The sequence below is a fragment of the Apiospora phragmitis genome (assembly GCF_038363925.1).
Source record: "Apiospora phragmitis strain CBS 135458 chromosome Unknown utg000007l:2111988.0-4706623.0:1.0-2598199.0, whole genome shotgun sequence".
Lineage (NCBI taxonomy): Eukaryota > Fungi > Ascomycota > Sordariomycetes > Amphisphaeriales > Apiosporaceae > Apiospora > Apiospora phragmitis.
The window spans coordinates 2,404,818-2,417,135 of record NW_027117406.1 but is presented as its reverse complement, the minus strand read 5'-3'; the positions used below and the strand labels follow the sequence as shown (position 1 = coordinate 2,417,135).

The 12,318-nt window shown below is 53.5% G+C and overlaps 4 protein-coding genes across 4 annotated transcripts; 3 read left to right on the top strand and 1 right to left on the bottom strand.

Annotated features, from left to right (window-relative positions):
• Positions 1-804: 804 nt before the first annotated feature.
• Positions 805-2,479, top strand: PG994_008357 (Bccit3; the record flags this gene model as incomplete). Its single annotated transcript, XM_066859766.1, has 4 exons — positions 805-852; positions 968-1,149; positions 1,229-1,927; positions 2,026-2,479. 4 exons carry the CDS (start codon positions 805-807, stop codon positions 2,477-2,479), a joined length of 1,383 nt encoding a protein of 460 aa, XP_066715253.1.
• Positions 2,480-4,981: 2,502 nt separating this feature from the next.
• On the top strand, positions 4,982-5,972 carry PG994_008356 (uncharacterized protein; the record flags this gene model as incomplete). The annotated part of the gene is made up of 3 exons (XM_066859765.1): positions 4,982-5,155; positions 5,298-5,519; positions 5,724-5,972. The coding sequence occupies 3 exons, from the start codon at positions 4,982-4,984 to the stop codon at positions 5,970-5,972; spliced, it is 645 nt and encodes a 214-aa protein (XP_066715252.1).
• A 716-nt stretch (positions 5,973-6,688) lies between these two features.
• On the top strand, positions 6,689-7,503 carry PG994_008355 (uncharacterized protein; the record flags this gene model as incomplete). Its single annotated transcript, XM_066859764.1, has 3 exons — positions 6,689-7,060; positions 7,139-7,335; positions 7,383-7,503. The coding sequence occupies 3 exons, from the start codon at positions 6,689-6,691 to the stop codon at positions 7,501-7,503; spliced, it is 690 nt and encodes a 229-aa protein (XP_066715251.1).
• A 1,893-nt stretch (positions 7,504-9,396) lies between these two features.
• On the bottom strand, positions 9,397-10,911 carry PG994_008354 (uncharacterized protein; the record flags this gene model as incomplete). Its single annotated transcript, XM_066859763.1, has 2 exons — positions 9,397-10,036; positions 10,097-10,911. The coding sequence occupies 2 exons, from the start codon at positions 10,909-10,911 to the stop codon at positions 9,397-9,399; spliced, it is 1,455 nt and encodes a 484-aa protein (XP_066715250.1).
• Between the last annotated feature and the right edge of the window lie 1,407 nt (positions 10,912-12,318).

Below are 12,318 nucleotides of genomic sequence, written 5' to 3'. Positions count from 1 at the left end.
GCTTGAAGAGTAGCATTGCACAGCAGCACGCAGCTGCTCAGTGCCGGCGACAAGCGCTAACCCGAGCCCCCCAAAACCCCCCTACCTTCCCCCATTTGAAGTGGGCAGGCTGGGGTGAAACCCGCTAGATTACCCCGTCTTTCCCACCCAGCTATTGGCCAATTGACTCTGATAAGCCTGGTCTTTCCTCGGCTCACCGCGCACCGCGGGGTAATGCGGGTCTCTCCCGCTCAGGGTTAACGTTGAACTGCTTCAAGTCTGGCCGTGTCACTCTGTCTTCTGAAATGATCCCCCCAGATCAATCAAATGTCAAATGTCCGCTCCCGTTCGCCCTTGAAGCTCCCCCAGACCCGTACAGTACCTCCCTACCCGAATATGGCTGAGCTGGTACTTGGTCTTGACCCCACACCGCTGCATCCAGTACCTACGTCAGGCCAGTCCGGGCCAACCTCGAGGTTCATCCTCCAATTGGATACATGTCCTAATGCAAACAAACCAGCTCGGTAAACTCGATAAATTGCTCTTCCGATGGTTCGATTTGAAATGCAGGTCGATCTTTTTGTTTGTTTGCTGTCTGTCCGAATTTCTGGGCAAGCTGTCCTTCTAAATAATTCTCTCTTCTTAACTCCTACCTGGTCATAGAACTGCTTTCTCGAGACGAGACAGGAGGTTGACAATAAATCCATTTGGTGCTCCTGCCGTCCCGTTCTCCATCAGCCCGTTCCTCGATTGTCTTCGCCCTAGGATAGCCGAGGTCTCCCCAAAAAACCACTTTGACCTGTCGCCGTGTCCCAAGTCAAGAAGATGGCTATGAACATACGAACAACGACGAGAGCTCTGGGCGCTATTCGTGTAAGTTAGACGGGAACATCATTTTTTCCTTTTGTTGTAGAGGGAGACTTTTCATTGCATGGGCCTGCTTGGTGACTGAGTCTGTGTGTTGTAAACTAAAACTGTCTCATTCCAGCCCAGAGCTATCTCTGCTGTCGCGATCCCATCAGCCCGATGCTATTCCACATCCGAACCCGATCTGAAGGCGACGCTCAAGGAGGTCATCCCTGCAAAGCGAGAGCTCCTGAAAAAGGTCAAAGCCAATGGCGATAAGGTTATCGGCCAGGTCAAGATTGAGAACACCATCGGCGGTATGCGGTATGTGCAGACCCGTTCAAAGTCCAAACGCGCCCCGCCTGCCCCAATGTGGCGTCTACTAATGGCGCGTGTCACGCAGAGGCCTGAAGGCTATGGTCTGGGAAGGCTCCGTCCTTGATGCTGACGAAGGCATCCGTTTCCATGGTCGTACCATCAAGGACTGCCAAAAGGAGCTCCCAAAGGGACGCTCGGGCACGGAGATGCTGCCCGAAGCCATGTTTTGGCTGCTCCTGACAGGTCAAGTCCCTTCGGTGAACCAGACCCGACAGTTCTCCAAGGAGCTCGCCGGTCAGGCCGTCCTCCCGGATTTCGTCAATAAGATCCTGGACGGCTTCCCCACGGATCTGCACCCCATGACCCAGTTCGCCATTGCCGTCAGCGCGCTGAACTACACGTCCAAGTTCGCCAAGGCGTACGAGGCGGGCATCAACAAGGCCGACTACTGGGAGCCTACATTCGACGACGTGATAAGTCTATTGGCTAAGCTGCCTACCATTGCCGCCAAGATCTACAACAACTCGTACCGTGGCGGAGGCGCACTGCCCGCCGACGTCGACATTAACGAGGATTGGTCCTACAACTTCGCGGCCATGCTCGGCAAGGGTGGCAAGGAGAACGAGAACTTCCAAGACCTCCTGAGGCTGTACCTCGCTCTCCACGGTGACCATGAGGGCGGAAACGTCTCCGCGCACGCCACTCACCTGGTTGGAAGCGCTCTCAGCGACCCTTTCCTTTCATACAGTGCTGGTCTTCAAGGCCTTGCTGGGCCTCTGCACGGGTAAGTTTATTACTCATAAATCGTTCTTTAGGATATACTGACATGTTTTCGCTAGTCTTGCCGCTCAAGAAGTGCTTCGATGGATCCTCCAGATGAAGGAATCGATACCATCCAGCTATTTGGAAAAGGACGTACACGACTACCTCTGGACCACGCTCAACTCGGGGCCGCGTGGTCCCCGGCTACGGCCACGCCGTGCTGCGCAAGCCCGACCCGCGCTTCGAGGCCCTGATGGACTACGCCTCGTCGCGGCCGGAGATCGCCAAGGACCCGGTCTTCCAGCTCGTCAAGCTGAACAGCGAGGTCGCGCCCGAGGTGCTCAAGAAGCACGGCAAGACCAAGAACCCGTACCCCAACGTCGACTCCAGCTCGGGCGTGCTGTTCCACCACTACGGCTTCCACGAGACCCTGTACTACACCGCGACGTTCGGCGTCAGCCGCGGGCTCGGGCCCCTCGCCCAGCTGATCTGGGACCGCGCCCTGGGGCTGCCCATCGAGCGCCCGAAGAGCATCGACCTGGCGGGCCTGCTCAAGGCGGCGGAGGCTTCTTGAGGGGAGATTACCGGGTGTCGTAATTAGTCATTCTTATAAGATTGTTTGCCGGCGTTTTTGGCCCCTAATGTTGTAATACATTGGATCTCTTAGCTTTAGCCTCTAACAAGACGGTTTCAAATTTCAGCTGTTCAACTTACTTGCTTGTCTCTTCTTCTCCGTTCGTGTCGCAATGGTCTTGGATAATGTTGGACGTTCAAAGCCGCTCAAGCACCTTGCTCTTCATCGAGACCTGAGTACTCATCGAGAGTCCTCATCTGCTCGGCTGCGTAAATGGGGTTGTATCGGCGCGCCCCGCGAGTTTGGTCCATGCGGGGGTGATCCAACATGCCATTCAACGAATCGCATCCTGCAGGGTGCTATCAATTCGGCGCCGTGGACAGAAATGTCACCACCCTTCTCCAGCTGCACTGTTACCATGAAAGGACCCTATGTGCTTCTAATTTTGGACCCGGCCGTCAGCATTGGGTCGCATCGGCTTAATATCTATGGCTCGATGCCAATCTTCGTCTGGTTACATATCCATGGCGCATCGAGCATACCGAATGGGCTAGGGTCTCCGCCTAAGTTGGGAATCATCTATGGTTAGTGGTTCTGGCTCCGAGATGATGTTCTGGGTACGGTTTCATGGCAGGTTACGTTTCGTGCAGTTCGTCAGAACGGTCTGGCCGCATGCACACCATTCAGCCGGGTACTACCGAGGAGCAGCTCTCACGCAGGACTGGGACGCTAGTGGTCCATCATCCTTGCTTATTTCCTGCTCCCTCTGCTTCTTGAAAAGCTGCCGTGGAACACGACGGATGGTTTACCCCAGACCTCCATGCGAGGTGTGATAACTGGCAGCCAGTCATCCATGCAAGCATGTCGTGTAGTTTACCCCTGATCCTCGGCAAAGAGGCTAAAAGGGGCTCTCCGACCAATGATTGGCCAGAGCGGACATTTACCAAATACAGCTTACTTGCTCGCCGTAATATCGCAGGAAACCCAACCATACGCAGGGGCGGTCTAGGCCGAGTTCACCGAGTCTCCGCTACATTTCACTACTTCAACTTTAGGAATGGAGCGTTGGCGTGTCTAGAACTCGATCTCTTTCATGGCTGGGCCGGGCTGTTTTATCGCCGAGGGTGGCCATGACTACAGTAATAATTATCCCTACTAACAATAGTCTTTAGCGAATAACTTCAGCTCGTACGGTTCGTCTGAACTGAGGAGACACGATATTTGACTCAACTCACCTCAGCTCGCTGACAGATCTCCGAGCCGAACCACGTCAGGTGATACGTTGTACGTAGCGAAGGCCGGCCCAGGCCAGACATCCCGAGTATGCCTCACTGCTACCCACCCTTCAGTAGTGACCCTACCGAGTCCAGCTGGGGGTCACATGGCCTATGCAAGAACAATTAAGCTTAATCTATCAGAACCCCTAATTCGAGTCAAAAATAGTGTCAAATACCACCCTCGCACTCACATCTCCGGGCTCGCTCGATGGTCCCCCATGGCTACCTGGGCCCACAGGCCGGACCTAGATCTCGCTCACTCGGGGCGGTGTGATAATACGAACGCATATTACAGTTGTTGTTCTACTGCCCTCTCAGTCAGCGAACGACCAACCACGCACGACCTAACGACATATCTCGCGAGAACCTCTCCCACGTTTAAATGATTCGGTTTGTCAGGCGTTTCCTTGCTTCTATTTAAAGATATAGTTTTCTCCACAGACCAGGTTCGAGCCTGGCTTCGTGGTTCAGCGTCTCTTCTTTTTAATATGTTTTTCATCTAAAAAAGTATCGCTTCCTAATTCAACCGCGAAATCCACGGCAGCTAATGGAACGCCGCTACTGTGCCCGCTGGGTTAGGTTCCTTCAATCAACTTGCCCTTTCTATCCCCTCTTCCTTCCCAGCCGGCCACGAGGAAAAAGCGTTTCCGGTACACGCACTGGCGAGATGCCGAGGTCTGGTGCTATGGCATGGGGAATCAATCTAATCGCTTGCTCTCCTCGGGGTTAGTTGTCCTGGTTCTCCTTCGCGGGCTGGATATGGCGCGCTAGCATCACGACATCTCACCTCGATGATCGCCGAGCAGCCACGCTCTAGACCTTTTCTTCAGGAGCTCTTGTCAGTATCGAACCAAGTGTTTGTCGTACGAGGCAGGGTTCATATGGGTTAGTGCCTTACGAGTGTTGAAGCGAGAAGCGGAAAGGGGTGCGGAGAGACATGAACTTGGCCTTGTAACGTGAATCCACGGATATGGCGGCCTCTTCCGAAGGAAAAGCGAGGAGGGTATAAATACCACTCTGATGTCACCCACGATGGTTGATATTTTCCAATTCAGCAGCTTCAATATCAACATAATCCACGGATCAGCATTGTGACACAGCATCGCCAATTCTTCTGAGACTCCTTTCAGACAAAGACTCACCTCCTTCACAGCAAACTTCCACCCTTAACCTGCTTCCAGTACTGCCACCACCACCGCCGCCTCAGCCCCTTCTTTTCTTCAAAATGAGATCCTACGCCGCTGTCCTTCTCCCCTTCCTCGCGGCCGCCAACCCCATTGGTATCATCGGCGATGGCGACCTGCCCTCGCCCGACAGCATCCAGATCGTCAGCACTTCGTACTCCGGTAACGGCTGCCCCCAAGGATCCGTGACCACCGACATCTCCCCCGATAAAACCGTGAGTCTTTCACCCCCACCCCTATCACCGCCTTTTTCGAATCCTACCAGGCCCCTTTCCGCTCTTCCGTGGGGTGCATCGTCTTGTAGTAGGAATAGTAGTTGCATTGAATACCTGCTCACACAGACACACACACACGCAGGTCATCACGTTCGGCATGGACGCCTTCCAGACCTACATCGGGCCCGACTACAAGCTCGCGGACAAGACCAAGAACTGCCAGCTCCACCTCAACCTCAAGTACCCCGGCGGCTTCCAGTACGCCATGGTCGACTCTACCTACCACGGGTTCGCCCAGCTCGATACGGGCGTGACGGGCATGTTCCTCTCGACCTACTACTTCTCGCAGGATGCCTCTGCCACGGTAAGCTAGAACTTTTTTTTCTCCCTTATTCGCTTTCTCTTCTTTTTATGTATATGAGAATCTCGACCCATGATATTTACTTACTTTCTTCGACCGCCCATCCTCTTATCCCTTCCTCTCATTTTTCTTCCAACTACTACCTCAAGTGCAAAAGCCGAAATATTTTGGAAACATGTACTCATATTCATCATCATCTTATGACAGACCACGACCCGCACGTCCATCTCGGGCGGCGGCGTCTGGAAGGACGGCCAGGTGTACACCAAGGAGGACAAGATCCCGACGACGTCCATCATCTGGTCCCCTTGCGGCCAGACCGGCTTGCTCAACATCAACAACCGCATCGCCCTGACCAGCAACAACGCGACCGCGACCGGCCAGATCTCCGACGACGACGCCACCGTCGCCTTCACGCAGCAGCTGCACGTCAACTGGCAGACTTGCAAGGAGTAACTGAGTCAGCGCGTGGCTGTGCTGTTAGCCCGGAGAAAGGGGGAGGGAGAGAGCTGGGGTAAAGGGGGGCCGGCTCTCCCAGCAGCCACTCCTTCATTTGCCCCCATATTGCATCGTTGCGTAGTGCTTGACAGCGTGTTTGGCTGTGAGCCTACCATCGCTGTTTGGTATGCTATTTCTTGGCCTTGTGCGTTCATCCACTTTGCCCAAAGGGTTTGGGAGTAGTGGAGCGGCAGGCAACTAAGTTGGAGCGCGGTGGAATCAATGATAGGAAGTTTTTTTCTTTTTTTTGGTTTTCATCCCTTCATTCCTATTCAATATCTCTATGATAGGGGTCTTTATAGCATAACTCAATCAAGCCTTTTCCATATATTACACATATGCCAATGAATAGGCAATCTGCGCTGTGCCTCCTCTATATAGCTTCCTTCAGTGGGCAGTATAGAGTAACTATTCCGACGACACATTACTTTATGGGCATAGTAGTACCAATATATGATTAGGAAACTACGACCTAGGTATAATAATAAATACGAATCGGACCATTTCAAAGATACCTTTCATTAGTCGGCTCCGGCGATGATATTACTCAACTCGAGTTAGGTTGCTTTGCCGTAATAAACTCTTGAAACCAACTCACTGACCCGTTAAAGTAAATCCGACTAGACAGCATAGAACTAGGTTAGGTAGTAGATAGGAGTGCTAAACCTTTCTCTATGGACAAAGAATCATTCAAATCTCAGTTACCACCTCCCGAGCCACCTCTCTCGACATCCGGACCCGGCTGCGGGAAGTTACTGGGCTCCGCTACCTCGTCGGTCGACGACTGCACCGTCGGCGACGCGGGCACAGTTATGGTCGTCGTGCGATGTCTCGTGACGGTGATATGTAGTGTTGAACCCGACTCCGCCTGCGTCACCTGCGTCGTCGAAGTCTCCGGCGTCAAAGTCACTTCCGGTAGAGGCGTCTCTTCCGGCGTGGGCTGCGCTCGAGCCGCCTCGGACGACGTTGACGAAGTCTGGGCCGTCGTGGTCGTGGTAGTGGTACTAGGCTGCTGCTCCGAGGATTCTTCAGCGGAGGCCGATGCGGTACTTGGCTCCTCCCCGTGGGTGCTGCTGCTGCCGCACGTGGAGCACTTCTCGGGATGTTCCTTGACGGTACCGTAGACGATCACTGTGGAGGTGGAGGCGGCGGCGGACGAGGACACGAGCGGATACGGATACGGCTCCTGCTCGTACTCGCTGCTTGACGACGAGTATGTCATCTCGAGCTGCTGTGCCGCCGTCGTCATGGTCGTCGTCGTCGTCTTCGAGGGCGTTGGCGCTGGCTTTGGCTTCTTCTTTGACGATGGAGACATCGCCGAGTACGTCTCGGGCTGCTTCGTGGGGGGCTGCTTCTGCGGGTACACAGTGGTGGTAATAGTACTGGCAGTGGGCTGTGCTGCCCCGACGGACGAGGTCTGTTGCTGCTGGTGTTCCTCGTAAGTCTCGCTGCTCTTGGCCTGCGCACTCACCGCGCGCTTCCAGGGTGACCAGGCCCAGCGGCCGCTGGCGCTGGCCGTGGAGGCCAGCAAGGCGAGGTTGAGAAGCTGCGACAGCTGCATTTTTGGGGTAGATTGTCAATGGGCTGTACAGGAAGTTGTTCGCAACTAGATTGGGAGATGTTGTAGGATGTATTTTGTTTTAATAGAGTATTAATGTTAACATGGGTAATACTACATTTGGTTGAAAATGTGTGTGGTAGTACGCGTTCATTTCTATATAGTTTTCGTATTATGAAATACGTGCAGAATATTCCAGTGCCAGTTACAGGAATTAGGTGGTGGATGATGACCTCTTTACCAATTCGTGAAGACCTGATTCCATCATTGTTGTGACAAGACTGCCAAATACGAATCAGTCGCACATATCACCCATCAGTTTCCAAACTAGGCACGCTTCTAGTTTACACACTTGTGAGCATTCTTCCCCAGCTAGCTAGCCGGCTGGCTTCTAAACTAAGAGCTGCCGGCTCGACTAGCCCCAAAGTGACGTATGTCGCTGGCCGGAACCAAAAGCCTCGAATTCAGCCTCAATCAAATATGTACTGATCCCTATGTAGTCCAAAATCTCATGTTGGTTCTGGGGTGGCCCCGGCAGGGTTGCGAGGGATGCCCCCCTACAGTGATGCGACTCCCGATGATGTTGCCGCTTGGGACTGGAACTCAGCTTCACCATCTGGCCCCTTTATACTCCTTTCTTTAACCTGCCTAGATTCCATAGCCAGGCCTTATTGTGCTGAAAGAACTTACATATATGAAATGAGCTGATTGCAATATGCAATATTGGCGCGTCAGGTGAATGGTCAACACCAACGATTTTCATCTCAGGAGCTTAGCAAGTATATCATGTTCTCCACCCACATAGAAACCACTCAACGGACCGGAGGCAGACAAGCGGTGCCGCACCTTTTACCGGATCTCGCACGGCCGTAACAGGGCTGAACATTGCTTGCTGCATGCATGCAGTACGTCAAAATAGACTTCCGCGCCGTGCCTAGTAGTGCCCGTGGGGGCGTCGGGCAGATGCATCAGAGCTCCAGAGCTCCAGCTGGGGCAACTTCCGATCGACACGTAATACACAATGCGGCTGGAGAGAAGGTGGGGGCCGCGCCCGAGTCCCGACTACTTTTTTATCCCATAGTCGGGACGAAGGACCCGTCCGTAGATCAGTCGGCAGCTTCCGTACTTGATCAGTAGACCCTGATATATGTAGATGAGTCATCATGGCATGTCTCGGCCTGATCTGATGACCCAGTTCTCCTACTCAAACATAAGTATATATGTAGGTAGGCACTCTTCACCGAGACGGACGGCCCTGGCGGCCTCTCTTCCACCTTTCTCGTCGACGCGCGCCGAAATTGACAACCATACGCCGATGACGCCAGCGAGGAACAAATACCAGTATGCGAAGAAGATACCTCAAAGAGATGATCCTCGGAAATATATTACAAGGTCACTGATAACTGGACCATCACTTGTAACTTGGCGCGACATCATAGACAAACACTTGGCTGTTTTAAGAAAATCCCAACGCCAAGTCTCAAATCAGGCCGTTCTATATATATAGGGGGCGGGTATATGGCCCAGATTGGTTCGAAATCGTTTTCAAAGAAAAGCTGGGCAAACCCTACCACAGGACATATATATATACAAATACAAGCAATGATGAGCCCGCTCTTCCTCCGGACGCACTGTCTATTACTTGGGAAAAACGGGCGGGACGAGATTTACTCCCCGGGGACAAAGAGAAAACCTTCGTATATCATCGTGACGAGAAAACTTCTTTGCTTTTAATACCAGAAATCAAGCAGCAGAGTATATCCATCACACCGTAGCCTTGGGAAAACCCGCAGGCTCCGCACTGGTCGGTGGGGCCTACGCACCTCAATGGTAGCCACCGTATCCGCCAGGACCGTTGTTGGGCGGCGACGTCATGCTGCGGGGCGGCTGCTCAGCGTTGTACTGGGAAGGGCTCATCGGCGCGTGCCCATCGTACGTGTTGCTACGGGCAGGGCTGTCTTGCGATCCCAGGCTGCCGACACGGTCGTGGGCGAGGAGAGGCACGGCTCCAGTGGGGCCGCCGCTCGCGCTGGTCGGGTCCCAGGAGGCAGTCTGACCCGGTGCGGCGTTAAGACTGCTCAGGGAGTTGCTCCGGTCGTGGTCATTGGGCACAGCGGTGTAGGCCGTGACGGAGGATCCCTTGCCCATGGCACTGGGGTTGTACTCAGTGGCCTCGTACTCCAGCGCATCGGGGTTTCGGCCCTCTTTCCTGAATTGTTCCAGTTCCAGGCGCTCCGCCTCCTGCTGCGCCGCATAGGCAGCGGCCTCCTTCTGTCCCTTGCTTCTCTGGCGGAAGTAGTAAACCAGAAGGGCAATGACTCCCAAAGCGAAAACGCCACCTGCGGCAGCGTAAACGCCGGACTTGGTGCTTTGGGGTAGCTCGTCCCATTTCTCCGAGACTGACTTCTCAGGCTCGGGCGGCGGCTTGTTGATGTTTTCCAAAGCGGTCGAGTTCTTCTCGGGTCTTCGCGACAAGGTTAGTCATGGTAGTCCAGATAGCCAATTGAGTGTGGTGTTTACTTACTCCTCGATCTTGATGCTGTCCCAATGGCCGGTTTTATCGCCGTAGACGTAGTGGGTGCCGCTGGAGAAGTCTTCCACGCGGGCACTCTTGACGTACATGGTGTAGGGACCTTTGTCGTATTGGGTAGGACCGCCGGCCCAATCAATGGTACCCTGAGGCAGGGTAGGATCACCACCTGCCCAGATACCGATACTCAGCATCATGGGGGTTTGGGGATGGTTCTCGGTCTTGTTGGCCTCGTTGGGGTGCAGAGTCCTGATCAGCTTTCCGTCGATGTACCACTCGAGCTGATCCTTTGTCCAAACGGAGGTGTAGTTGTGATAATCGGCCTGCACACCACCTTCGACCGGATGGTAGCCGGCATTGGTGTTATCGCGGCGGTCCTTTCCAAAGTAATTGCTCGACGCTTCTTCAGGCTTGGAACCCAGGAATTCCCAATCGACCTCATCCAACACGTCACTCTTCCAGACGATGGAGCTGATAATACCCTGGCCGGGCGCAGCCTTCATGACGACCTCTGTTCTTCCGAAGAAGAAGTAGAAGTTGGAGGTCAAAGTCGGAGAATCGCCTTGCTTGTTGATACTGAAGGCGGCGCCGGTGTCCTTGTCGTATTTGACTTCACCAGCGGTCGTGTTGAACACACCGGCGGGCGGTGTCGAGTTGAAAATGAAGGTGTGTGCTGTACCCAGAGCTGGGTCCGGAGGGCAGTCCTCATGCATGGGATTGCAATCGGTATGTAGTTGGGCGGAAACGGGGGAGAGAAGAAGCGAAGCCAGCAGCGCAGAGGCTGAGACGATCGAAGAAGGCGACATCATCTTGTCGGTATTCGATCGTAGTAGAAGTGGGATGCGAAGGAGCGGAATGCGAGTACTTCAGTAGACTGTGAAGTCTCGACGGCAGATCTGTAATGAGCGACTGCGCGGGTAGCACCGCAGGTGCTATGGATACGATATTATATTGGTATTTATCTCCAAGACGGCATGTTTCTCGATCGCGGTGTTTGTCGTGGTCGGAAAGAATTGGCGACTCGTATAACCTAGTCGATGACCGAGGAACTACTTCTTCGAGCAAATGAGCGACTGAGGTAAAGGGCGTCTACACAATGGGTGAAGCGAGAGCCCGATAACAAAGGAGTGTGGCGTTGCTGTAGGTCGTCGATCGAAAATGTTGCTTCGCACAGGAGAAAAAAGGAATGGCAGACAGAAGATCCGAGGGAGGCCTGGCTGATGTAATATGACAGGCAGGGGACAGGCGCGACTGACTCGACTGGTCGGGAGTTGGTGTGATGTTTCAGATGGAGAAAACAACACGGCAGGCCAAGGAACGGTTGTGCCTGCTCTGGAGCGGGTGGGGATGTCGCAAATGAGCGGCGATGGAGTTCAATGAGGAGCTCCTAATCAACCGCCTTGGAGCTTGGGGCAATAGAGTAATTTCGGGTACTCAACGACTGGAATGAATTATTACAGTGCAGTGGCAAATGAATGTGTGTATGCAAATTTAGATGCAAATGGATGTGCGTCCTCATCGGTCAATTCAATTATGCAATGACATGGCAATGCATTGCATTGCATCGCGAACCAAGAAGAGAAGTTGAAAAGAAAAGGGGGTTCATCGTCGGCTTCCGCCAGGCCTATCGATCCGTTCCGTGCCTTATCTCAGGGGGGCTTGTACTGCAGTGCAACCTCGCCTGCAGTGGAAGTACCGAAGATAAGGGATTTTCTGCCAGGGGCTGTCTGGTCCAGAAACTGGGGAAAACCAGGGCCAACGCAGTTCTACAGCGGACTTAGAGTGCTTGGCCAGCTTAGCCTCCCCTGTTCCTTGCATGAAAGCGCCGAACCCGCCTGTGTGATTCGCTTTCTTTGCGACGGTCAACGTTTGAACCTGGGGCTTCTACTGGGCCTCTGGGCTAATTTGGCCTAGCGTAATTGCTTGGCCCGCCTGTCCAAAGCCTAATCCACTGGCCGATCTTCCTCCAAAATTTGGTGGCCCTCTACCGCTGGCCGCTGTATCCGTTCCATCTTCAATTGGCCTTCATCAGTTGTGAAGTGAATATTTGATCCATCACCATTCAATCAATCAATAATGTGCGACTTGGCGGGAATTTGTTCAAAATCAGATGCCTGCAGCTATTTTTGACTCTCGGTGTATTACAATACGAGGCGGATATTGTGGACCGTACACCATCCACCTCGGCGGCAATGTTTTCTGGAACCCTTCCAACT